General features: G+C 52.7%; 1 protein-coding gene across 3 annotated transcripts in view; it reads right to left on the minus strand.

Moving 5' to 3' along the window:
• Window positions 1-26,997, minus strand: part of LOC129711483 (rootletin-like) — a 68,427-nt gene that overhangs the window by 14,685 nt on the left and 26,745 nt on the right. For all 3 annotated transcript variants that reach the window (XM_055659119.1, XM_055659117.1, XM_055659116.1), the window contains exons 11-31: window positions 26,247-26,351; window positions 25,704-25,940; window positions 24,948-25,147; window positions 23,697-23,879; window positions 22,667-22,811; window positions 21,735-21,881; window positions 20,846-21,076; window positions 19,780-19,973; window positions 19,183-19,310; window positions 17,403-17,572; window positions 15,187-15,366; window positions 14,104-14,238; window positions 13,449-13,592; window positions 11,905-12,143; window positions 10,918-11,077; window positions 9,180-9,347; window positions 7,633-8,017; window positions 6,174-6,415; window positions 5,171-5,291; window positions 4,427-4,590; window positions 2,714-3,154 (exon numbers count right to left, since the gene is read on the minus strand). In XM_055659119.1, coding sequence (XP_055515094.1) covers window positions 2,714-3,154; window positions 4,427-4,590; window positions 5,171-5,291; window positions 6,174-6,415; window positions 7,633-8,017; window positions 9,180-9,347; window positions 10,918-11,077; window positions 11,905-12,143; window positions 13,449-13,592; window positions 14,104-14,238; window positions 15,187-15,366; window positions 17,403-17,572; window positions 19,183-19,310; window positions 19,780-19,973; window positions 20,846-21,076; window positions 21,735-21,881; window positions 22,667-22,811; window positions 23,697-23,879; window positions 24,948-25,147; window positions 25,704-25,940; window positions 26,247-26,351 — 4,119 coding nt within the window. The remainder of the gene's footprint in view (window positions 1-2,713; window positions 3,155-4,426; window positions 4,591-5,170; window positions 5,292-6,173; window positions 6,416-7,632; window positions 8,018-9,179; window positions 9,348-10,917; window positions 11,078-11,904; window positions 12,144-13,448; window positions 13,593-14,103; window positions 14,239-15,186; window positions 15,367-17,402; window positions 17,573-19,182; window positions 19,311-19,779; window positions 19,974-20,845; window positions 21,077-21,734; window positions 21,882-22,666; window positions 22,812-23,696; window positions 23,880-24,947; window positions 25,148-25,703; window positions 25,941-26,246; window positions 26,352-26,997) is intronic.

The raw sequence follows: 26,997 nt of genomic DNA on the forward strand, positions 1-26,997 counted from the left end.
CGGCATGGAAACTTGGCCAGCGGCCGGCTCACACTTATTGTAAATTAATCTCAACTATTAGGAAGAAAGTCAGAGGAGAGTGAGCAGACTGAAATGGAATTTGCTGCCTGGCAACCGGCCAATCCAGCTCCTTCAATCTTGATCTCACTCCACTTGAGAAGCATTTATGTTGCAGCTTCTTGGCCACAGCATGGCGACGATGGGCCAAATGGCCATCTTCTGCCCTATTAATTTTTACGATCCTATGATCCCACTGCACACACTGTAGTGAGTAACACCATTTGTGAGTGAGTAACAGGGGGGGACTTGATAGAGGTTTTTAAAATGATGAGAGGGATAGACAGAGTTGAGCTTTTCCCACTGAGAGTAGGGAAGATTCAAACAAGGGGACATGACATGAGAATTAAGGGACTGAAGTTTAGGGGTAACATGAGGGGGAACTTCTTTACTCAGAGAGTGGTAGCTGTGTGGAATGAGCTTCCAGTGAAGGTGGTGGAGGCAGGTTCGTTTTTATCATTTAAAAATAAATTGGATAGTTATATGGATGGGAAGGGAATGGAGGGTTATGGTCTGAGCGCAGGTATATGGGACTAGGGGAGATTATGTGTTCGGCACGGACTAGAAGGGTCGAGATGGCCTGTTTCCGTGCTGTAATTGTTATATGGTTATATGGTTATTTTACCAGCAGCCAGTCTGGATTAGAGCACATTTCATAAATTCATAATTATAGGCCTATTTCTGCCCCTACCACATGTAATACTCATGACACTCGTACAGTAGTTCTCCCACACATTATGGATCAGTCAGAGCAGGTAGATTTAAGGGCAAGTTCCAGCTTACTGTTGTATTAAAGAAGCTGTGGAAACATGTATTTTCACATGTCAGAGGAGGAAATTAGGCCATTCGGCCCATCAAGTCTACTCCGCCATTCAATCATGGCTGACCTTATAAAGCACGGAAACAGGCCATCTCGACCCTTCTAGTCCGTGCCGAACACATAATCTCCCCTAGTCCCATATACCTGCGCTCAGACCATAACCCTCCATTCCCTTCCCATCCATATAACTATCCAATTTATTTTTAAATGATAAAAACGAACCTGCCTCCACCACCTTCACTGGAAGCTCATTCCACACAGCTACCACTCTCTGAGTAAAGATCTTTTTTAAGTAGGAACTGCAGATGCTGGAAAATCGAAGGTAGACAAAAGTGCTGGAGAAAGCGGGTGCAGCAGGCATCTATGTGGAGCGAAGGAAATAGGCAACGTTTCGGGCCGAAACCCGGAAGGGTTTCGGCCCGAAACGTTACCTATTTCCTATAGTGGAGATTGTTCAACTCTTTTACATGGAGCGAACAAAACGTCGCCTATTTCCTTCGCTCCGTAGATGCTGCTGCACCCGCTGAGTTTCTCCAGCACCTTTTGTCTCCCCTCTGTGTGCTGGAGAAACTCAGTGGGTGCAGCAGCATCTAAGGAGCGAAGGAGATAGGCAACGTTTCGGGTCGAAACTCGGAAAGGCTCTTGGGCCTAACTTGCCCACACCGGCCAACATGTCCCAGCTACACTAGTCCCACATGCCCGCGTTTGATCCATATCCCTCCAAACTTGTCCCATTTACATACCTGTCTAACAGTTTCTTAAACGATGGGATAGTCCTAGGCTGAACTGCCTCCTCTGCCAGCTTGTTCCATCGACCCATCACCCATGTGTGAAAACATTACCCTCAGATTCCTATTAAATCTGTTCTAAATATCTGGGAGTCCACATCTCTGAGGATATGACATGGTCATCACACGCCTCAGCACTGGTGAGTAAGGCAAGGCAGCGCCTTTACCACCTCAGGCAATTGAGGAAATTCAGAGTGTCTCCGAGGATCCTCCAGTGCTTCTACGCAGCGGCGGTGGAAAGCATCTTGTCCGGGAACATTACCATCTGGTTCGGGGAATTGCTCTGCCAAGGACAAGAAGGCTCTGCAGAGAGTAGTGCGTTCGGCCGAACGCACTATGGGAACTTCACTCACTCCCCTGCAGGATCTATACAACAGGAGGTGCAACTCCAGAGCAAACAAAATCATGAGAGACCTCTTCCACCCCTGCAACGGACTGTTCCAGCCGCTACGGTCAGGCAAACGCCTCCGTTGCCATGCAGTGAGAACGGAGAGGTTGAGAAGGAGTTTCTTCCCAGAGGCCATTCGGACTGTAAACGCCTTTCTCACCAGGGACTAACTCTACAGAACGTTTTTCCTTCTATTATTTATTATGTAAAAGAATATGTGTGTTATGATTTTGTTTATAATTTGTTTGGTTGTTTTGTTGTTTGTCTTTTGCACAAAAGTCCGCGAGCATTGCCACTTTCATTTCACTGCACATCTCGTATGTGTATGTGACAAATAAACTTGACTTGACTTGACTTGTTCCCCTTCACCTTGAACCTATGTCCTCTGGGCCTCGATTCCCCTACTCTGGGCAAGAGACTCTGTGCGTCTACCCGATCTATTCCTCTCATGATTTTATACACCTCTCTAAGAATCACCCCTCATCCTCATGCGCTCCAAGGAATAGAGTCCCAGCCTGCTCAACCTCTCCCGATAGCTCACACCCTCTAGTCTGGGCAACATCCTCATAAATCTTCTCTGAACCCTTTCAAACTGGACAATATCTCTCCTATAACACGGTGCCCAGGGCTGAACACTACTCCGAACGCTTATGGCCTTACCTGGAGTATGCGACGGTCATGTTCGCTGGTGCTCATGGCCTTCTGCAACTGCTGGGCCTTGTCCTGCAGGGCTGAGGCCCCGGCTGCCTTGTTGCTAAGCGACAGCGTAAGGCCCTGCACCTTGTCCTTCAGCTGGCTCTCCCCCTCCTCGGACTTGGCCAGGGTGGCGTGGAGCCGCTCGGCGGTGAGCTGCAGGCTTCCGGCCTTGGCCAGGCTGTCGGCCAGCTGCCTCTGCAGGGCCTCGAGCCGCTCCTGCAGTGCCTGCACCTCGGCCTCCCTGTCGCCCGCCACCAGCCGGCTCCGCTGCAGCTCTCCCTCCAGCGCGCGGCCCCTCAGCTCCAGCTTGGTGATGCGGCTCTCCGACGCCTCCAGGATGTCCTTCAGCCTCCGCCGGTCAATCTCCAGCCTCGCCTCGTTGCCTTTCAGTTTGCTCATCTTGTCCTGCGGGCGAGAAACACGCACAGAGCTCGGCTTGTCAGCTGGGTAGAGCTGCTGCCTTGCCGCGATGCAGGCCCGGGTTCAAGTGTCAAAGGTGAAGGGGGGGAGCGGTGTCAAAGGTGATGAGGAGAAGGCAGGAGATGAGGAGGAATTTCTTTACCAAAAGGGTGAAGAATCTGTGGAATTCTGTCAAGGCCAAGTCAATGTATATATTTTAAGGTGCAGATAGATAGATAGATTCTTGATCAGTGTGGGTGTCAGTGGTTATGGGGGGAAGGCAGGAGAATGGGGTTCGGAGGGAGAGATAGATCAGCCATGATTGAAAGGCGGAGTAGACTCAATGGGCCGAATGGCCTAATTCCCCTCCTATGTCTTATGGTCTTATGGCATTTTCAGTATGTAGTTTCCCAGCTACCTCCGTCATTGTAAATACTCTCTCTGCCAAACCAGGTCCCAACACTCGATGCCAAGAGAAATACAGAGTGTGTGCCTGTACCACAGCCGTGCACACTCCTGCCCTCCAGACACTCACCGCAAACTCGGGAACTTCCAGTCCTGCTAAATCTAGCCAGCAAAGAGTTTCCTTGCTGTCATTTGTCTCTTTCAGTAAATTTTTTAAGGATGTCTCATCTATTCCTTATATGCAGTAGCTCAGCGGGACAGGCAGCATCTCTGGAGAGAAGGAATGGGGTGACGTTTCGGGTTGAGATCCTTCTTCAGACTGAGAGTCAGGGGAAAGGGGAACCAGAGATATAGACGGTACCATTTCTCCTAAGTGCCTCCTTCCCCTTTCTTCAACCTGCCTCAACTACCACCTCTGGCAGTTTGTTCCATACACCCACCACCCTTTGTGTTGAAAAAGCTACCCCTCGGATTCCTATTAAATCTTTTCCCCTTCACCTTCAACCTCTGCACTCTGGTCCTTGATTCCCCTGCTCTGGGCAATGGACTCTGTGCGTCTACCCGATCTATTCCTCTCATGATTTTGTACACCTCTTAGATCACCCCTCATCCTCCCGCGCTCCAAGGAATAGAGTCCCAACCTCTCTGTAGCTCAGGCCCTCGTGTCCTGGCAACATCCTCGTAAATCTTCTCTGCGCCCTTCCCAGCTTGACAACATGCGGCCTTACCAACATGGTCTACAACTGCAACGTGGCCTCCCAACTTCTACACAGTTAGAAGGGGAATAGAGAGGGGTAAAGCACAGTAGAATTGGGCTAGAGAGAGAGGGAGAGGGAGAGGGGGGGAGGGAGAGTGTAGGTGGGACAAGCCTACCTGCGTGGTCCTGCGTTCCGTGTCGGCCGACTGGATGGTCCTCTCCAGCGCGGCCATCTTCTCCAGCAGCGCCTTGCGTTCCCGATCGCTGCGACGCATGGTGTCCTCCTGCAGCACCAGTGCAGTCTGCGCGCTGGTCAGCCGCCCATCAATGCCCTTCTTACCTGCAAACACCCAGACTTATCACCCGGGGAACCGTAGAGCCATCGAGCTCCGAATGGCCCAACAGTGCACGCCGACCAACAGGCCCCATCTACGCTGGTCCCATCTGCCTGCAAATAGACACACGACACTGGAGTAACTCAGCGGGACAGGCAGCAGGATTGGGTGACGTTTCAGGTAGAGACCCTTCTTCAGACCGAATGTTTCGTCACCCAATCCTTCACTCCAGACATGCTGCCTGTCCTGCTGAGTTACTCCAGCATCTTCTGTCTATTTTCGGTGTAAACCAGCACCTGCAGTTCCTTCACACACGCTGGATTTTTGGGCGCCACTCACGTAGTCGCCCAAAAGCGTCGTGCCTTTTTCTGGTCGCCGCTGGGTTTTCAACATGTTGAAAATGTTCGGCCACCTGCTGCGACTATGCCGGCAAGTCGCCGAGAAAAAAATCCCGTAAGTGGGTCAAGGCCCTTAGATTAAACTAAACTAAACTTAAACGCAAACATTGAACGAAACTCCAACGGCAAAGCAAACTAAACACGGCGTTCGACTGCAGAGACGCGCGCGCTGCCTGACGCAACTCACCTTCCTCACACTCGGCCAAAGACTTCTGCAGCTGCTGCAAGCGGGCGCCGATGCTGTCTCGGTCTCCCTCCATCTCCTTCAGCTGCCTGCACAGGTTCGACATCTGCATGCGGGCTTCATCCTGCAGGCAAAGTTAATTGGAAGGATTATCCGGGACAACCCCTCGGGAAATAGAGGAAGTACAAACACAAAAAGGTGGTGGAGTTTGCACATTACAAACATTACGATGAACGCCTCAAACCTGTCTCACGCCCTCTGCTCTTATCTCTGGACTTTGTTCCTATCATCTGCCTATCACAACCCCCCCCCCCCCACGAGCGACCATCTATTACCTGCCACATTTTGTCCCACCTCTCCCCTCCCAATTTTCATCCCCCCCCCCCCACCCCCACCCTTAAATCAATCTGAAAAAGGGTCTCGACCCACAACATCACATGTCCATGTTCTCCAGAGACAGACACAAAATGCTGGAGTAACTCAGCGGGACAGGCAGCATCTCTGGAGAGAAGGAATGGGTGACATTTCGGGTCGAGATGATATACCAGTCTGAAGAAGGGTCTCGACCTGGAACGCCACCCATTCGACAATAGACAACAGGTGCAGGAGTAGAGGCCATTCGGCCCTTCGAGCCAGCACCGCCATTCAATGTGATCATGGCTGATCATCCCCAATCAGTACCCCGTTCCTGCCTTCTCCCCATATCCCCTGACTGCTATCTTTAAGAGCCCTATCTAGCTCTCTCTTGAACCATCTCCATTGTCCTCTGAGGCAGAGAATTCCAATTCCACAGACTCACAACTCTCTGTGAGAAAAAGTGTTTCCTCGTCTACGTTCTAAATGGCTTACTCCTTATTCTTAATTCCTTCTCTCCAGAGATGCTGCCTGTCCCGCTGAGTTACTCCAGCATCTTGTGCCTGTCTCCCAGTATCTATCCTCAGTTGGGGGGTGAGGTGCTGCCATTACCCTCTCTGCGCCAGCGTCTTCGCCCCGGATCTGACCTTACCCGTTCCCTCTGCGCGTCACGTAGTTCCTGCAGGAATTCCCGCAGTGCGGCCCGGACCACCTCGGGGTCGATGTCGGTGCTGGTCTGCTCGCTGCGGCTGGGCGAGTGTGACCGCGAGCGTTCCGGAGAGTCAGTGCGGGGAGCGGCGCCACGCTCGGGGGTCACCGTCCGCGGCATCGGGCTGCCCCCACCCTCCGTGGTGGTGGTGGTGGCGGTGGGGGTAGCGAAGGCGTGGTCAAAGCCTGGAATCACACAAACAGCAATCACACGAAGGCCGGCAGTGTACTCTGTCTCCTCCCCTGCTCCACCTCCTGCACCAGCGTCTGACTGGGGGTGGAATTAATCCTTAAAGCCCCGTCCCACGGTACGAGTTCATTCCAAGAGCTCCCCCGAGTTTAAAAAATGAACGTAGCGGGTACGTCGGAGCTCGGGGACGTCTCTTAGCGCTAACGGCAGGTTCTCAGGAAGACTCGCTAACGGCAGGTAAGCACGGGAAGACTAGTGAAGATTTTTCAACATGATGAAAAATGTCCACGAGAGCCCCGAGTACCGACGAGTGGCTATTACCGTAAATCTCCGAGTTCGAATCAGGGCAAACTCAGGAGAACTCTTGGAATGAAGTTGTACCGTGGGACAGGGGTTTATATAAGGATGGTGATGAAATTGGTGATATTGAGGGAGTGCAGCGTAGGTTTACAAGGTTAATTTCCGGGATGGCGGGATTGTCGTATGCTGGGAGAATGGAGCAACTGGGCTTGTACACTCTGGAGCTTAGAAGAATGAGAGGGAATCTTATTGAAACATATAAGATTATTAAGGGTTTGGACAACGCTGGAGGCGGGAAACATGTTCCCGCTGTTGGGGGAGTACGGAACCAGGGGCTACAGTTTAAGAATAAGGGGTAATAAGCCATTTAGAACAGAGACGAGGAAACACGGTCGGCAGGGACTTAGTGGGCCGAAGGGCCTGTTTCCACGCTGTATCTCTAAAGTTCAACGTCTAAAAGTCCTGAGACATTTGAGTTTAGTTTATTGTCACGTGTACCGTGGTCAGGTGAGAAGATTTTTGTTGTGTGCTAACTGAATGAATGAATGAAAGTATGCATGAATGAAAGAATGAATGAATGCATGCATGAAAGAATTAATGAATGAATGAAAGATTGAATGAATGAATGAAAGATTGAATGAATGAATGAAAGATTGAATGAATGAATGCATGATTGAATGAAAGAATGTAAGAATGCATGCATGAAAGAATTAATGAATGAATGAAAGATTGAATGAATGGATGAATGTATGAATGAATGGATGAATAAAAGAATGTATGAATGAATACTTTGTCACGTGATGTCCCAGTGAGATTCATTGTTTTGCATACACAAGGTATTCAAACAGTCACCACATAAAGGGCAGGGACAAGACTGATACAATGACGTTAGTGTAGGGGAGGGGGGGATTACCTTTGGTGGGGGAGTGCCGCCGTTGGGGGGAGGTGCTTTGCCCACGGATGGCGGGGCTCTGCGCCCGGCCGGTGCGGCCGATACCCAGGGTGCGGCGCAGGGCAGAGTACAGGCAGCTGAGCTTAAACTCCAGGTCCCGCTTCAGCCCGTCCAGGCGCGCCAGCTCGCCCTCCAGCCCGCCCAGCCGCCCCTCGGCCCCGCTCAGCTTCAGGCTCAGCTGGTGGACGTCGGCCTGGGCCCGCTCCAGCTTCAGCTCCAGGTTGCGGCCGTTGTCCAGCAGCTTCTTCCCGTTGCCCTGCGCTTCCTCCAGACTTCCCGCCAGCTCCCTCTCCCGCATCCTCCACTCGTGCTCCCCCTCCACCATCTTGCGCTGCAGTCCGGCGAGCTGCAACGGCAGAGAGAGAATCACGCGCGCAGCCCAGACCGTCGCACACGAACCAACCTCCCTGCCATTGACTCCATCTACACCTCGCGCTGCCTCGGCAAGGCCAGCAGCATCATCACTCCCTCTTCTCCCCTCTCCCATCAGGCAAGAGGTACAGAAGTGTGAAAACGCACACCTCCAGATTCAGGGACAGTTTCTTCCCGGCTGTTATCAGGCGAATGAACCATCCCACCGACAACTAGCGAGCGGTCCTGAACTACTATCTACCTCATTGGTGACCCTCGGACTATCTTCGGAGTCTCTTATAGTGGATCTTATAGAGATGTACAAAAGGAATAGGTCGGGGAAATGCACAGAGTCTCTTGCCCAGAGTTGGGGAATCGAGAACCAGAGGACATGGGTTTAAGGTGAAGGGGGGGGGAGATTTAAAAGGAACCAGAGGGGTAACTTTTTCACACAAAAGGGTGGTGGGTGTATGGAACGAGCTGCCGGAGGAGGTAGTTGAGGCAGGTATTATCGCAACATTTAAGAAACATTTAGCAGGTGCATGGATAGGACAGGTTTAGAGGGATATGGGCCAAATGCAGGCAGGTGGGACTAGGGTTGATTGGGGCATGTTGGCCAGTGTGGGCAAGTTGGGCCGAAAGGCCTGTTTCCACGCCGTAAGACTCAAAGATAGATTCAGAAGTCATGGAGTGAGTGATACAGCGTGGATACAGCGAGCCCACGCCGGCCATCATGCCCCATCTACACTTGTCCCACCTGCCTGCGTTTGACCCATATCAGTCTGAAGAAGGGTCTCGACCTGAAACGTGGAATCTCTGGAGGACATTCCAAAGATGCCGCCTGACCCGCTGAGTTACTCCAGCTTTTTGTGTCTATCTTCGGTTTAAACCAGTATCTGTAGTTCCTTTCAACACAAACTAACAAGGAGAGATGGGCGTTGGGGACCCCGCTTACATGACCCCGCGTCACACTCACATGCAGGGTCACGGGCGGGGTCGAGGGGGGGGATCGCGGGCGGGGGGGGGGTTGGACAGGTCAGGAGGGTCGCGGGCGGGGTCGAGGGGAGGGGAGGGTCACGGGCGGGGTCGAGGGCCGGGTCATGAGAGGGTCACGGGACGGGGTCGTGGGGGGGTCACGGGCAGGGCCACTCATTCACCTCTTTCCGAGCCAACTCCCGGCTGGATTCAGTTTGGAGGATTTTCTGCTTCAGTTCGAATGCCTCGCGCCTGCCCTCTTCCTCTCGCTGTTCCTCCAGGGTCAACCGGGCCTGGAGGTCCACGATCTCCTTGCCCTTCTTCGTGTTTTCGCTGTCCAATGTCTTGACCTGAAGGGGAGGCCAGCAGAACAACATGAACTGTTTGCAAGGGCACAGTTTCTAACATTATTTATGTTTCTACGATATTTGAACAAAGTATGTCACGATATTAGAACCCTTCCCCTCCGAGTCATTATAGACAATAGACAATAGGTGGAGGAGGAGGCCATTCGGCCCTTCGAGCCAGCACCGCCATTCACTGTGATCATGGCTGATCATCCACAATCAGTATCCCGTTCCTGCCTTCTCCCCGTATCCCTTGGCTTGGGTCGTGGGATGTTATCCATGCCCCGACTTCTCCAATGACAACCCCAATGTTCTAGCCCGGGCATTCACCATGTCACAAGAGGTCACAGCTGCCGGCTGGGAATGTTCCACCCACTCTCCTTGAGAAAGGCCCTTCCACCTGAGATTCACACCAAGACATTATAAACTGAAGGAGATACAAGCTACTGCAACAACAAAAAAAAACCCACAAAGAGTGCTGGAGTAACTCAGCGGGTCAGGCAGCATAGTGGAGAACTGGAGAACATGAATGGATAGGTACAAAGTGCTGGAGTAGGTGACATTTCAGGTCGAGACCCTTCTTCAGACTGATATGGGTCAAACATAGAAACATAGAAAATAGGTGCAGGAGTAGGCCATTCGGCCCTTCGAGCCAGCACCGCCATTCAATGTGATCATGGCTGATCGTCCCCTATCAATTACCCTGTGCCTGCCTTCTCCCTCGGTTTCCATTGACTCCCCTTAGCCCCTAGAGCTGTATCTAACTCGTTTGGACCCATATCATCGGGAGAAGGGTCCCGACCTGAAGCCGTCACCCCTATCCTTGTTTTCCCCAGAATGATGCTACAAAGTGCTGACCCGCTGACGTTTCAGGTAGACCCTTCCAGCACTCTATGAATCGTCAAACTATCCATGTTCTCCACAGAGTAGGCTGCCCCTGACCCGCTGAGTTATGGTGCAGCAGCATCTATGGAGCTAAGGAAATAGGCAACGTTGCGGGCTGAAATCCTTCTGGAAATAGGCAACGTTTAGGGCCGAAACCCTTTGACGGGTTTCGGCCCAAAAAGGTCCCGCCTGATTTCACCTATCCTTGCTCCACAGATGCTGCCTGACCCGCTGAGTTACTCCAGCACTCTGTGAAACGTCACCTATCCATGTTCTCCACAGATGCTGCCTGACCCGCTGAGTTATGGTGCAGCAGCATCTATGGAGCTAAGGAAATAGGCAACATTTCGGGCTGAAATCCTTCTGGAAATAGGCAACGTTTCGGGCCGAAACCCTTAAGGGTTTCGGCCCGAAACGTTGCCTATTTCCTCAGCTCCCATGTTCCCCACAGATGCTGCTGCACCCGCTGAGTTACTCCAGCACTCTGTGAAACGTCACCTATCCATGTTCTCCACAGATGCTGCCTGACCCGCTGAGTTACTCCAGCACTCTGTGAAACGTCACCTATCCATGTTCTCCACAGATGCTGCCTGACCCGCTGAGTTACTCCAGCCTCCTTGTTATCCTAAGCTGAGTAGTGCCCAATGATGGTTCCCCCCTTCCTCCCCATCCGCTAGCGCAGAGCTACCTGCCGCCGCAGCTCCTGAAGTTCCCGCCTCGCCTCCAGGCGCGATTTCTCCACCTCGCGCAGGTTTGCCCGCAGGTCTGTCGAGTCCTTCTCACCGCTTGACTTTGCCTCCTCCAGGACCGAGATCCTCTGCTCCTTCTCCTCGTTGGCTCGTTTCAAACTGAAACAATAGACAATAGACAGTATGATCGTATTGAATGGCGGTGCTGGCTCGAAGGGCCGAATGGCCTACTCCTGCACCTATTGTCTATGTTTCCGTGATCCCTATACTATCCTCATATTATCTCCATTATATTCCTACATTCACTCCGTGTCAAGGGTGTTTTGTTGTCACGTGTCCCAGATGGAACGATGACATCCTTACATGCAGCAGCACAGCAGAATATGTAAACATAGACAATAGACAATAGGTGCAGGAGTAGAGGCCATTCGGCCCTTCGAGCCAACACCGCCATTCAATGTGATCATGGCTGATCATCCCCAATCAGTACCCCGTTCCTGCCTTCTCCCCATATCCCCTGACTACGCTATTTTTAAGAGCCCTATCTAGCTCTCTCTTCAAAGCATCCAGAGAACCTGCCTCCACCGCCCTCTGAGGCAGAGAATTCCAGACACACACACACACACACATGGTGAAGCAGAAGCATCCTCGGCAACAGCGGCCAAAACCAGTCGCCATTTCCAATGTGAAACAGCTCAGTGCGTTGATTTGGAGATACAATGCGGACATACCTCTTGCCTGATGGGAGAAGGGAGAAGAGGGAGTGGCCGGGGTGCGACTCGTCCTTGGATGTGCTGCTGGCCATTCTGGAAACAGGCCCTTCGGCCCACCGAGCCCGTGCCGACCAGCGATCACCCCGTACGCTAGCACCATCCTACACTCTAGGGACAATTTACAATTTTACCCAAGCCAACATGATATCAGGGACATTGTGGGCCGAATGGCCTGTTCCTGGGCTGTGTGCCAGATCCGTGTTGGTCCTGTACCTGATTCTATCGCTCTCTGTCTTCTTGATGTTGGATCTGAGCTCCTCGTTGGACCGCTGCACCGCCTCCTTCTCCTTCACTTCATCGGACATCGAGCGCTTGAGGTCGAGTATCTCCTTGTGTTGGAACTCGTGCATCTCCTGGTGCTCGCGGATGCGGCGGTGAGCGTCGATCAGGTCGCGGCGGGCGCAGTCTCGGGCGTCCTCCGCCACTTGGAGCTGGGTCTTCAGTTCCTCCACCTGCAAGCGACGGGCACGAGCTTCAGTTTAAGAAGACCAGTCACGGATAGAATGCAAGGCAATGGGGATAGGAGGGAGAGACAGATGATAAAATGGCCGAGTAGACTTGATGGGCCTAATACGACTCCTCTACCACATGATCCTATGACCAATGTGGAACTCATTGCCACAGACGGCTGTGGAGGCCAAGTCAGTGAATATATTTAAGACGGAGAGTGACAGATTCTTGATTAGTACGGGTGTCAGGGGTTATGGAGAGAAGGCAGGAGAATGGGGTTAGGAGGGGGAGATAGATCAGCCGTGATTGAATGGCGGAGTAGACTAGATGGGCCGAATGGCCTAATCCTGCTCCTATCACTTATGATCTTCCCCCAGAAAGAGTTATGAGCAAGTTCGCTTAGTTTATTGTCAGTTTATTATTTATTTATCGGCCTATAAACTCAGGGGTGACCGCATCTTTGCGGTTGCAGCTCCAAGACTGTGGAACAGCATCCCCCCTTCCCATCAGAACTGCCCCCTCCATCGACTCCTTTAAGTCGAGACTTAAAACGCATCTCTACTCCCAAGCCTTTCTTGACGTCCTCTGAGCAAGGGCTATCTGTATGTAGTGATGTTTGTAGTAATCTATGAACCACTGTTGTTTGTTATACTATTCTTATACCAATGTAAAGCACTTTGGCCAACAAGAGGTGTTTTTTAAATGTGCTATAGAAATAAAAGTGACTTGACTTAGAAACATAGAAAATAGGTGCAGGAGTAGAGGCCATTCGGCCCTTCGAGCCTGCACATCCATTCGATATGATCATGGCTGATCATCCAACTCAGTATCCCATCCCTGCCTTCTCTCCATACCCCCTGATCCCTTTAGCCACAAGGGCCACATCTAACTCCCTCTTAAATATAGCCAATGAACTGTGTGGCCTCAGCTACCTTCTGTGGCTGAGAATTCCACAGATTCACCACTCTCTGTGTAAAAAATGTTTTTCTCATCTCGGTCCTAAAAGATTTCCCTCTTATCCTTAAACTGTGTGGCCCCTTGTTCTGGACTTCCCCCAATATCGGGAATAATCTTCCTGCATCTAGCCTGTCCAACCCCTTAAGAATTTTGTAAGTTTCTATAAGATCCCCCCTCAGTCTTCTAAATTCTTGACTATTTATTTATTAATCTACTATTTACCAGTTTATAATTTATTTGTTTCTTAGTTAGTGAGTTTAGATTATCGAGTCACGTGTGCCGAGGTATTGTGAAGAAGCTATCTGGACCTTGTTTTATAAAGCGAGTACATTCTCTTGCCCCAAACCAACCTCCCGGAGAGTGGCCTCTCGCAGTCTCTGCAGGTCCTTGAACTGGTCCTCCTGGGTCTTCATCTCCAGCTCGTGAGAGTTGACCATCTCCTCAAACCGCAATTGGAAATCCTTCAGCTCCGATGTCAGGCCGTTAACTTGGCTCTGCAGCGATGAATGGGATTTGTTTGGAGATTGGGTTAAAGGATAAAACAGGGGACAAAGATCAGTCATTTTTTAAATCATAGGTAGACAAAAATGCTGGAGAAACTCAGCAGGTCAGGCAGCATCTATGGAGCGAAGGAATAGGTGACGTTTCGGGGCGAGACCCTTCGGGTCTCGCCCCGAAACGTCATCTATTCCTTCGAAGAAGGGTCTCGACCCGAAACGTCACCTATTTCTTCGAAGAAGAGTCTCGACCCGAAACGTCACCTATTCCTTCGAAGAAGGGTCTCGACCCAAAACGTCACCTATTCCTTCGCTCCATAGATGCTGCCTCACCCGCTGAGTTTCTCCAGCATTTTTGTCCACCTTCGATTTTTCCAGCATCTGCAGTTCTTTCTTAAACATTCGCAGTCATTTTATCATGGAGTGATACAGCGTGGAAACAGGCCCTTCGGCCCAACTTGCCCACACCGGCAAACATGCCCCGTCTACACTAGTCCCACGTACGTACCCGGTCTTGTTCGTGCCGGGTGCCGGCTTCTCTCCGATGCTGCTCCAGGTCGATGGCGGCGATGGCGACTTCCCGCTGGGCGCTGGCCAGCTTTTCCGAGAGGATGGCCTTCTCCGACTCCTTCAGGGACAGGAGCTGGGGGGGGGGAAAGAAGGGACAGAGTCACATTGAGTCACCTCAGCCCTGGTCTGGAGAGGCTCCAGGCAGACGTTGGCAAGCTGGACACCGGGTGTGAGGACACAAAGTGCTGGAGTAACTCAGCGCGTCAGGCAGCATCATCTCTGTAGACCACGGATACGATTAAGGTGCGGGGGGGGGGGGGGGGGGGGGGGGATCTAATAGGGACTTGAGGGGTAACTCTTTCACACCAAGGGGGGTGGGTGTTTAGAACAGAATCAAGGGATACGGGGAGAAAGCAGGAACGGGGTACTGATTCTGGATGATCAGACATGATCACATTGAATGGCGGTGCTGGCTCGAAGGGCCGAATGGCCTACTATTGCACTCAGTTACTCTGGCGGGGAGAGAGGGTGGGGGAGGAGAGGGGGGGGAGGGGGGAGAGGGGGAGAGGAGGAGAGGGAAAAGGGAGAGAGGGGGAGAGGGGAAAAAAAGGGGAGAGAGGGGGAGGGGAGGAGAGGAAAAGGAGGGAGGGAGAGGGGGAGAGGGGAAAAAGGAGGAGAGGAGGAGAGGAGGGAGGAGAGGGGAGAGGAGGAGAGGGGAAAAGGGAGAGAGGGGGAGAGGGGAGAGCCGGAGGAGAGATGGGGGAGAGGGGAGAGAGGGGGGAGAGGGGGAGAGAGGGAGGGGAGAGGAGGGAGAGAGAGGAGGAGAGGAGGAGAGGAGGAGAGGAGGAGAGGAGGAGAGAGAGGGGGAGAGGCAGAATCTGTAATTCGAAGGTAGACACAAAATGTTGGAGAAACTCAGCGGGTGAGGCAGCATCTATGGAGAGAAGGAATAGGTGACGTTTCGGGCCGTCTCTCCATAGATGCTGCCTCACCCGCTGAGTTTCTCCAGCATTTTTGTGTCTACCTTCCATTTTACCCGCATCTGCAGTTAGTTCCCTCTTCCCACGCAACTTCTCCTCACCTGCTGCTTCTCGTTCTCAGCCAGTAACAGGGTCTCGTCCCGCTCCTGCTGCAGGCCGGCCACCTCGTCCGCCAGCTCCTCTTTCTCGGCCTCGAAGCGGGCGTTGAGTTCCTCGCGCTCCTGCCTCAGCTGCTGGAGCAGCTCCTCCCTCTCCTCCTCCAGCCCTTGGCGCACGGCCTCCTGCAACACACACACGCACATAGAAACATAGAAATTAGGTGCAGGAGTAGGCCATTCGGCCCTTCGAGTCTGCACCGCCATTCAATATGATCATGGCTGATCATCCAACTCAGTATCCCGTACCTGCCTTCTCTCCATACCCCCTGATCCCTTTAGCCACAAGGGCCACATCTAACTCCCTCTTAAATATAGCCAATGAACTGTGGCCTCAACTGGCCTCAAATGGGGCCGAAACCCAAAGGAAATAGGCAACGTTTCGGGTCGAAACCCGAAGGGTTTCGGGACGAAACGTTGCCTATTTCTTTCGCTCCATAGATGCTGCTGCACCCGCTGAGTTTTTGGCTGATCATCCAACTCAGTATCCCGTACCTGTCTTCTCTCCATACCCCCTGATCCCCTTAGCCACAAGGGCCACATCTAACTCCCTCTTAAATATAGCCAATGAACTGTGGCCTCAACTACCCTCTGTGGCAGAGAGTTCCAGAGATTCACCACTCTCTGTGTGAAATGACATATGTCATACCACAGCAGCAGCAGCAGAATCAGGCCATTCGGCCCATCCAGTCCACTCTGCCATTCAATCGCGGCTGATCTATTCCCCTCCCCCTCTCCAACCCATTCTCCCCATAACCCCCGATACAATAGACAATAAGTGCAGGAGTAGGCCATTCGGCCCTACGAGCCAGCACCGCCATTCAATAGACAATAGATAATAGGTGCAGGTACACAAGTGAAGATGTGTCTGAATTGGTAGCAAAATCACCGAGTGTGGTCATCCCCAAGAATGTCAATTGTAGTGAAAAATCTTAGGGATTGCAACATCCAGTCCTACTAATCAATCTGGTGCACGAGTAGGCCATTCGGCCCGTCGAGCCAGCACCGCCATTCACTGTGATCACGGCTGATCATCCACAATCAGTACCCCGTTCCTGCCTTTTCGCCATATCCCGTGACTCTGCTATCTTTGAGAGCTCTACCTAACTCTCTTGATAGTATCGAGTGAATTGGCCTCCACCGCCTTCCGAGGCAGAGAATTCCACAGATTCACAACCCATTGGGTGAAAAGTTTTTTTCCTCATCTCCTTTTCTAAATGGCTTACCCCTTTTTTCTTAAACTGTGGCCCCTGGCTCTGGACTCCTCCACTATTTTAAAAGCTCTGTCTAACCATGTGTTATCCATGTGTTACTCATGTGTTATCATGTACTAATGACTGGATTAACACGCAACAAAAAGCTTTTCACTGTACCTCGGCTCACGTGACAACTACACCCATACTAATCAATAATCTGTCTGTCTCCTCCTTAAAAATATCCACTGACTTGGCCTCCATGACCTTCTGTGGCAAAGAATTCCACAGATTCACCACCCAGACACCACCACAGTGTCTCAGCTCCATCTCTGGCCCGATCCCCTCACACACACAAGCCCAGCATGATTCAGCCCGGATAGAGTGGATGTGGAGAGGATGTTTCCACAAGTGGGAGAGTCCCGGACCAGAGGGCACAGCCTCAGAATTAAAGGACGTACCTTTAGGAAGACGAGGAGCAATTTATTCAGAGGGTGGTGAATCTGTGGAATTCACCGCCACCGATGGCGAAGGAGGCCAAGTCGGTGGATATATTTACGGTGGATATTGACAGATTCTTGATTAGTCAGCAGTTATGGGGAGAAGACAGGAGAATGGAGTTGAGAGGGAAAGATAGATTAGCCATGATTGAATGGTGGAGTGGACTTGATGGGCTGAATGGCCTCATTCCGCTCTTGTCTTATAATCTTTGTGTGTGTGTATATATATGTATTATATATATATATATGTGTACAGGGTATATCTGTGTGTGTACTTACATAGCAGCAGAATTAGGCCATTTGGTTAGTTTGGTCCGAGGTTAGCTCGAGGCACTGGGTAGATCGACATAGTCACGTGGTTTGTTAAAAATCATCCCCAATCCCTCATTGGAGACGTTACCCCCCCCCTCCCCCCCTCAATACCCCCCTCCCTGCCCTATTACCCCCTTCCCCCCCCCACCCCCGTTACCTTCTCGTGTTGCAGACGCTCCAGGTCGGCCTGGTGTGCGGCCTGCTCCTGTTGCAGGGTGAGCTGGCATTGCCGTTCACTCTCACACACTCTCTGCTCCAGGGCGTCCCTGTCCCGCTCCAGCTTGCTCAGCTCCCCCTCCAGCTCCAAACGCACACGGCCACTGTCAGCTGCAACACACACGAGGAGAGTGAGGGGCAGGGGGAGAGACGGAGGGACTAGTGCGGGCAAGGCACAGGGAAAAGGTTTGATACAGTATACATCCAGATGTATGTGTGTGTATATGTGTGTGTATGTATGTATGTATGTATGTATGTGTGTATATATGTGTGTGTGTGTATGTGTGTATGTATGTGTGTATGTATATATGCGTGTATGTATGTGTGTGTATATGTGTGCATGTATGTGTGTGTGCGTGTGTATATATGTGTATGTATGTGTGTATGTATGTGTGTATGTATGTGTGTATGTGTGTATATATGTGTGCATGTATGTGTGTATGTATGTATGTGTGTGTGTGTATGTGTGTAAGTATGTGTATATGTGTATGTATGTGTGTGTATGTATGTGTGTGTACGTGTATATGTATATATGCGTGTATGTATGTGTGTATGTGTATGTATGTGTGTATATATGTGTGTATGTATGTTTGTGTGTATAGGTTGAATAAGTTAGGTCTTTATTCTCTGGAGCGCAGAAGGTTAAGGGGGGACCTGATAGAGGTCTTTAAAATGATGAGAGGGATAGACAGAGTTGATGTGGACAAGCTTTTCCCTTTGAAAATAGGGAAGATTCAAACAAGAGGACATGACTTCAGAATTAAGGGACAGAAGTTTAGGGGTAATATGAGGGGGAACTTCTTTACGCAGAGAGTGGTGGCGGTGTGGAATGAGCTCCCAGTGGAAGTGGTGGAGGCAGGTTCATTGGTATCATTTAAAAATAAATTGGATAGGCATATGGATGAAAAGGGAATGGAGGGTTATGGTACGAGTGCAGGCAGGTGGGACTAAGGGGAACAAAATTTGTTCGGCATGGACTTGTAGGGCCGAGATGGCCTGTTTCCGTGCTGTAATTGTTATATGGTTATATGGTTATATGTGTGTATATATGTGTGTATGTGTGTGTGTATGTATGTGTGTATATATAGATAGATGTTAGTATATATGTATTGATATATGTAAATATTTATGTTCAGTTTAATTAATAGTCACGTGTATCGAGGTACAGTGAAAAGCTGTTGTTGAGTGCTAACCAGTCAGCAGAAGGACAATACATGATTACAATCGGGCCGTCCACAGTGTCCAGATACACGATAAGGGAATAACGTTCAGTGCGAGGTAAAGCCAGCAAAGTCCAATCAAGGATAGTCCAGTGGTCATCAAAGAGGTGGATAGTAGTTCAGGACCGCTCTCTGGTTGTGGTAGGATGATTCAGCGTATATGTATTAATGTATGTTTATGTATACAGTATGTCTATGTTTGTGCTCATGTATAGATTGATCTATGTATGTGTAAGGAAGAACTGCAGATGCTGATTTGGATCGAAGGTAGATACAAAATGCAGGAGTAACTCAGTGGGACGGGCAGCATCTGGAGAGAAGGAATAGGTGATGTTTCGGGTTGAGACCCGAAGGGTCTCGACCCGAAACGTCACCTATTCCTTCGAAGAAGGGTCTCGACCTGAAATGTCACCTATTCCATCGAAGAAGGGTCTAGACCAGAAACGTCACCTATTCCTTCGAAGAAGGGTCTCGACCCGAAACGCCTTATGCTTGCCTTACCCTGCAGGGCCTCTCTGGCCTGGAGCAGCGCCTGGTTCTCTCCCTCCAGCTGCTCCTTCTGTGTCTCCAGCAGCGACTGCCACTGACGGCTCTCGTACACAGATGTCTCCAGACCCTCCTTCTCACACCTACACGCACAGGAGACAGGGGGAGAGAGGCAGGGGGAGAGAGAGAGATTGAGAATGATCGGGGGGAGGGGGGGAGGGTGATGGGGGGAGTATGTGAGGGGGGGGGTGTGGGATACCTGGGTCAGGATCGTCAGTGTGCCAGGGTGTTGGGGGAACAATGACTCTGGCCGGCGTCAACTGCGGGTGGGGTGCGGAGAAGTGCGAGGGAAGGAACTGCAGGTGCTGGTTTCTGCCGCGGACAGACACAAAGTGCTGGAGTAACGAAGCCATCTCTGGAGAATATGAACGGGTGACGTTTCTTTGAGTCTGACGAAGGGTCACCCATTCCTTCTCCGCATAGATGTTGCCTGTCCCGATGAGTTACTCCAGCGCTTTGTGTCCGTCTTGCAGTTCCTTACTCCACAGGATGGGGGCGGTCACGTTGCATGTGGCGTGTGTCCCCGTGGGAGGGGGGGGGGGCGGTACTCACCGGAGCGCCGTTGCTTCGTCCGCCAGCACGCGGCACTCTCGCTCAGCGGCCGACAGCTGCACCTCCAGGCCGGCCTTCAGCCTCGTCACCTCCTCCCTCTCTCTGGCTGCCCGCACCAGCGCCTCGGCCTGCCGCAGGACCTCCCGCTGCAGCTCCGCCAGCTCCTCGCTCACGCTCTGCTTCTGGCGGCTCACCTGTGGACAGCACAAACCAAAGACCCTATAGCGGAGCAAAATAGACCACTCCTGCTGAATGCAACGGGCTGACGTGTAGTACGCAACGGAGCGGAACGTGGGCCTTTTTATCATCCATTTCCGTAACCGGACCGGACCCGACCCGACCCGCAGTGGAATCAACGTTGCGGGGGAACAGTTTGTGTTAATAAATAATAATCCTGAAAATGAGGAGAAGATTTTTCCCAAATAACTTTTATTCTTACGAGGATGTTTCCGTAACCGGCTTCCGTCTCCGCACTTGCCCGTCCCGCTGAGTTACTCCAGCATTTTGCGTCTGTCTTTGATTTAAACCAGCATCTGCAGTTCTTTCCTACTAAATGTTCATACCGCTGGGGTGTAAGCAGCCTGGGCAAAATATGAGGTGCTGATACTCCAATTAGTGTTAGGCCTCACTCTGACAGTGGAGGAGGCCCAGGACAGAGAGGTCTCTGCGTTAGGCCTCACATCGACAGTGGAGGAGGCCCAGGACAGAGAGGTCTCTGCGTTAGGCCTCACTCTGACAGTGGAGTAGGAGGCCCAGGACAGAGAGGTCTCTGCGTTAGGCCTCACTCTGACAGTGGAGGAGGCCCAGGACAGAGAGGTCTCTGCGTTAGGCCTCACTCTGACAGTGGAGGAGGCCCAGGACAGAGAGGTCTCTGCGTTAGGCCTCACTCTGACAGTGGAGGAGGCCCAGGACAGAGAGGTCTCTGCGTTAGGCCTCACTCTGACAGTGGAGGAGGCCCAGGACAGAGAGGTCAGCGTGTGAGATACCCGGACAAGGTGCAATGTCTTGGGGCAGTGGGGGCGGAGGTGAGTGCGACGGGATGCCCATGTGCAGGTGCTGCCTCTACCTGTCCGAGCCGCTCCTGCAGCTCTCGCTTGTCCTGCTGGGATGCGAGGAGGTCGTGCTGGAGGCTGTGTCGACTCTGCTCCGCCAGCTGAAGGCTGTGCTCCAGGCCCTGCCGCTCGGCCTGCAGGTCGAGCTTCTCCTGCTCCAGGCGTACCAGCTCGTCACGGATCGAACCCTTCTCCTGCTCCATTTCCTTCTTCTGCCCCAGTAGCAACACCTTCTCCTCCTCCAGCTGCCGACACACAAGACTCTTCATTAGTGAGGGCGTCGGGGGTTACGGGGAGAAGGCAGGGGAATGGGGTTCGGAGGGAGATAGATCAGCCATGATTGAATGGCGGAGCAGGCACGATGGGCCGAATGGCCTAATCCTGCTCCTGTCACTTATGATATAAACACAAGAGTTACAGGCATCCCCATGCACACGCAACATAAGGCCACTCTGCCCTTCCTTCGCTTACTGCCAACAATTCCGAACCAACGTGGCCTTAAACGCTGACTTCACTTGAGAGCCTGACGTCTGTCTTAAATAGGTGACCCTTGGTGTTTAAACAGTGACCCCTTGTTCGACATCTTCTCAGGATGGTGCAGCGGTAGAGTTGCTACCTCACAGCGCTGGAGACCTGGGTTCGATCCCGACCATGGGTGCTGTCTGTACGGAGTTTGCATGTTCTCCCCGTGACCTGCGTGGGTTTTCTCCGGGTGCTCCGGTTTCCTCCCACCCTCCAAAGACCGACAGGTTTGTAGCTTTATTTGGCTTGGTATAAATGTAATTTGTCCCTAGTGTGTGTAGGATAGTGTTAATGTGCGGGGATCGCTGGTCGGCGCGGACTCGGTGGGCCGAGGGGCTGTTTACGTGCTGTATCTCTGAACTAATCTAAACTATTGGTTACCTCCAGGATGATCTGGTTCAGCTGCACTTTGTCTTGGGCCAGACCCTCGTTGATGGCACTCATCTTAGACAGAGAGTCTCGCAGCGATGCCTGCTCCGTCCGCACTTTGCCCAGGACCACCTCCAACTCTACGTTGGCACTCTGCACCTGGGGTTGGGGAAGCCACACAATTAATGCTCAAACCCAACCCACCCCACCTCAACAAAACCCAACCCAACCCAACCCAACCCAACCCAATCCTTACCCCACCCCAACCCAACTCACCGAAACTCAACCCAACACAACCCACCCCAACTCAACCCAACTCAACTTAACCCAATCCAACCCAACTCAACCCCAACCCCAACTCCCAACCCAACAAAACCCAACCCATCCCAACTCAACCCAACAAAACCCAACCCACCCCAACTCAACCCACCCCAACAAAACCCAACCCAACAAAACCCCCCAACAAAACCCAACCCAACACAACCCACCCCAACAAAACCCAACCCAACAAAACCCACCCCAACAAAACCCAACCCCCCAACCCAACCCAACACACCCCAACCCCAACCCACCCCAACAAAACCCAACCCACCCCAACAAAACCCAACCCACCCCAACAAAAACCCAACCCACCCCAACAAAACCCAAAACCCAACCCACCCCAACTCAACCCACCCCAACAAAACCCAACCACACCCCAATAAACCCAACCCAACCCAAACCCACCCCAACCAACCCACCCCAACCCAACCCAACAAAAAACCCAACCAACAACACAACCCAACCCAACTCAACAAAAACCAATGTCCTATTATTCTGAGGCTGTGGCCTCTGGTCCTAGACTCTCCCACTAGTGGACACATCCTGTCCACATCACATAGAGGCGAGTCCTCTCACTGTGAGGTTGATAGTGCACTGTGCACTGTGCGCGGTTGCAAGCTGACCTTGGCCAGAGCCTCTTTAATTTCAGCCTTCTCGTTCTCGAGCACCTCCTTGACCAGCGAGGATTGTCTCAGCGCCTCCTTGACCTGCACCAGCTCCTTCCTCACGCTCGAGTTCTTTCCTTCCAGCTGCTCGATCATCTTGTGGCTGGCGGGGAAATAGGCGCGGCCGTTAGGACACCGGAGACGCAGACTTTCAGAGAAAGAACCGGAAGTTTACAACAAAACCTGGCGGCACGGTGGCGCAGCGGAAGAGTTGCTGCCTCGCCGCGCCAGGTATTGTTTAAGGAGGAACTCTAAACCAGGGGAGCTACTGTTGAAGAATAAGGAGTAAGCCATTTAGAACGGAGATGAAGAAACACTTTTTCCACACAGAGAGTTGTGAGTCTGTGGAATTCTTTGCCTCAGAGGGCGGTGGAGGCCGGTTCTCTGGATACTTTCAAGAGAGAGCTAGATAGGGCTCTTAAAGATAGCGGAGTCAGTGGATATGGGGAGAAGGCAGGAACGGGGTACTGATTGGGGGATGGTCAGCCATGATCACATTGAATGGCGGTGCTGGCTCGAAGGGCCGAATGGCCTACTCCTGCACCTATTGTCTATGTTTACATACCCTGCTGTGCTGCTGCATGTAAGGATGTCATCGTTCCATCTGGGACACGTGACAATAAAACACTCTTGACACGGAGTTAACGTAGGAATAAAATAGGGATAATGTGGGGCTAATATGAGGATAGTATAGGGATCATAGAAACATAGACAATAGGTGCAGGAGTAGAGGCCATTCGGCCCTTCGAGCCGGCACCATTCGCCATTCAATATGATCATGGCTGATCATCCAACTCAGTATCCCGTACCTGCCTTCTCTCCATACCCCTGATCCCTTTAGCCACAAGGGCCACATCTAACTCCCTCTTAAATATAGCCAATGAACTGTGGCCTCAACTACCTTCTGTGGCAGAGAATTCCACAGATTCACCACTCTCTGTGTGAAAGATTGGGCTGGTGTTGAGGGGCCGAGTGGCCGGGGACTCACCCTCGCTCGATCTCCTTCAGCGCCCTCTCCTTGTCCTTGACCGTGTCCTCCTTCTCGTCCTCCATGTTGTCCCGTTGCCGCTGGAGATCGCCGTTGGCCAGGTGCAGCTTCTCCGCCTCTCCGCGCATGGTCTCCACCCGCTGCTGCAGCGACTGCATGCATCTCTCCAGGCTCCCCTTCTCGCTGCATGGGGGGGTTGGGGTGAAAGGCCCAACAGGTCAATGGGGGAAAAGGAGCAGCAGTGGAGGGACACCAATCTCACATAGACTCACTCCCAGGAAGACACAAAACGTTGGAGTAACTCAGCGGGGCGGGCAGCATCTCTGGAGAGAAGGAATGGGCGAAGTTTCGGGTCGAGACCCTTCCTCAGGCTGAAGTAGGAATGGGCGAAGTTTCGGGTCGAGACCCTTCCTCGGACTGAAGTAGGAATGGGTGACGTTTCAAAGACGGGTGAAGGAGGGTCTCGACCCGAAACGTCACCCATTCCTTCCCCTCCAGAGATGCTGGCTGTCCCGCTGAGTTACTCCAGCTTTGTGCGTCTATCTTAACTATTCATTGCTCTTTTAACAGACGGTTCCATTAATTCAATCCATCTCCAAACACAAAGTGCTGGAGGAACTCGGCCGTTCAGGCAGCATCTGTGCGGGGAATCTGTACACCGGTTCTGGTCTACACGCACTTGGGACAATTTACAGAAGCCAATTAACCTACAAACCCGCACGTCTTTGGAGTGTGGGAGGAAACTGGAGCACCTGGAGGAAACGGGAGAACGTGCAAACTCCACAAAGACAGCGCCCAAGGTTAGGATCGAACCGGGGGCTTGGGTGCCGTGAGGCAGGGGCTCTACCCGCTGTGCCACTGAGCCACTTAGGTTCAGTTCAGTTCCGTTTAGTTTATTGTCACGTGTACCGAGGTACAGTGAAAAGCTTTAGTTGCGTGCTAACCAGTCAGCGGGAAGCCAATACATGATTACAATCGAGCCGTTTACAGTGGACGGATACAGGATAAAGGGAATAGCGTTTAGTGAAAGGTAAAGCCAGCAAAATCCGATCAAGGATAGTCTAAGGGTCACCGATGAGGTAGGTAGTTCAGGATCGCTCTCTGGTCGGGGAAGAAACTGTCCCTGACTCTGGAGGTGTGGGGGTTTCACACTTCTGTACCTTTTGCCAGATGGGAGAGGGGAGAAGGGGGAGAGGCTGGGGTGAGCCTGGTCCTTGCGTGTTGGGCAGGGCTGAGATCCCGTGGCCTCACCTTGCCAGCAGGTCGGCAGAGGAGCGGAAGCGGCTGGCGTCTCGCTTGGCGTCGTCCCTGGCTCGCACCGAGGCCTCCGTCTCCTCCTTGAGCTTGAGGATCTGCTGCTCCAGGGCGCGGCGATCACCCTCGCTGTCTGCCAGCTGCCTCTTCAGGCTGCCCACAGAGTCCTGGGCCGACTCGTATCTGGCACGCAGCTCCTGTCACAACAGCACGCACGCACGCCCTTGAGCAACACAACCTCATCCCCTTGCCCCGTGACCTCTCAACTCTTTGCTCGTGACCTCTCACCCCCATTGCCCCACACCCCCTTGCCAATGACCTCTCACCCCGTGACCCCTCACCCCTTTGCCCCGTGACCTCTCACCCCCTTGCCCCGTGACCTCTCACCCCACTGCCTCATGACCTCTCACCCCCCTTGCCCGTTACCTCTCACCCCCTTGCCTCATGACCTCTAACCCCCTTGCCAATGACCTCTCACCCCGTGACCCTCACCCCCTTGCCCAGTGACCTCTCACCCCTTTGCCCAGTGACCTCTCACCCCCTTGCCCCGTGACCTCACCCCCTTGCCTCGTGATCTCTCACCCCCCTCGCCCTGCGACCTCTCACCCCCTTGCCCCATGACCTCTCACCCCACTGCCTCATGACCTCTTGCCCCCTTGACCTCGTCCCCATGACTTCTGCTGCCTTGCCCCCTTGGCCCTCGTGAACCCCTCACCCCCAGCAGTGTGACCTCTCCCCTCTGACCCCCCTCACCTGGACCAGGAGCTGCCTCCTCTGCACGGCCCCCTGCACGGCCACGTACAGCGAGTTGGTCAAGGCCGGCGAGGAGCGTCGACCAGGGGAGCGGCTGCGGTGGGGAGAGGCCCGTCGCCGTGGAGACGGGGAGCGCAGGTCTGGCAGCCCCAGGTTAGGGCTGTCCGTCTCAGCAACGTCTCCAGGCCGCTCGGCGGGGCCCGGCTGACACCCTCCATCAGTGTCCGAGATGACCACCTGAGGAGAGAGAGAGAGAGAGAGAGAGCGGGCAGCGCGCCGGTTACCGTGGCTACCAACACCAGAGCCTTCACCACAACTGTAGAGCGGTCCCAGCGGTAGAGTCGCTGCCTCACAGCGCCAGAGGCCCGGGTTCGATCCCGGCTACGGGTGCTGTCTGTACGGAGTTTGTACGTCCTCCACGCGGTCACAGGGAGAACGTGCAAACTCCGTACGGACAGCACCCGTAGTCAGGATTGAACCCTGGTCTCCGGCGCTGCATTCACTGTAAGGCAGCGACTCTACCGCTGCGCCACCGTGTCTCACCTGCGCAATGTCACTGAGGATCTGGTGCAGGGATTCCATCTCCGCCTTCACACTCTCCAACTGCGCCCCCTCCTGGGCATCTTGTGCCTCAGCCCGGCTCGACTCCTGGTGCAGACACAGGGACCGGTCAAACACACTCACACCACGTGCTCCAATTACAACCTGAACTCCCCCAGCCCTTCGGTCGCGGGGAGAAGGAGCTAAACTCCGCGCACAAGACAGCACCCAATGTCAGGATTGAACCGAGGGTCACTGGCGCTGTGAGGCAGCGGCTCGACCAGCTGTGCCACCGTGCCGCTAAAGCAAATGTCTTTCTTGGCAACGGCCTGTGGTTTGCTTGGGCCAGACTGGGATCCCCATGATCACTTAGGCAGTGGGCCACATCTAAGGTCATGAATATGAGCTTGAACTGGGGGGGGGGGGCTGAAACCCAAAGGAAATGGGCACCCGGTTCGTGGGGAGGGGATGGAGGGGTTTCGGGGGTCACTCTAGTTTAGAATCCTCTGCTTGGGGATAAGTAGGTATGTTACAAAACGTACCTGAATCGTGGCTGAGAATCTGCCCCAGTCCGTGTGTGCGATTTTGGCGCTGTTTGGAGGGGGGCGGGTTTAAAACCCCGATTTTTACTAGGCTGTTCCAATCGCAGATGTTCAGCCTAGTAAATCATTAACGGAGAATCGCTGCACTACCCTCTGTCCCAAAGAGCTATTATTAGTTTTATAGGCCTCGAAGAAGTAGATATAATAAATTT

Source organism: Leucoraja erinacea, chromosome 30, assembly GCF_028641065.1.
Source record: "Leucoraja erinacea ecotype New England chromosome 30, Leri_hhj_1, whole genome shotgun sequence".
Classification (NCBI taxonomy): Eukaryota; Metazoa; Chordata; class Chondrichthyes; order Rajiformes; family Rajidae; genus Leucoraja; species Leucoraja erinaceus.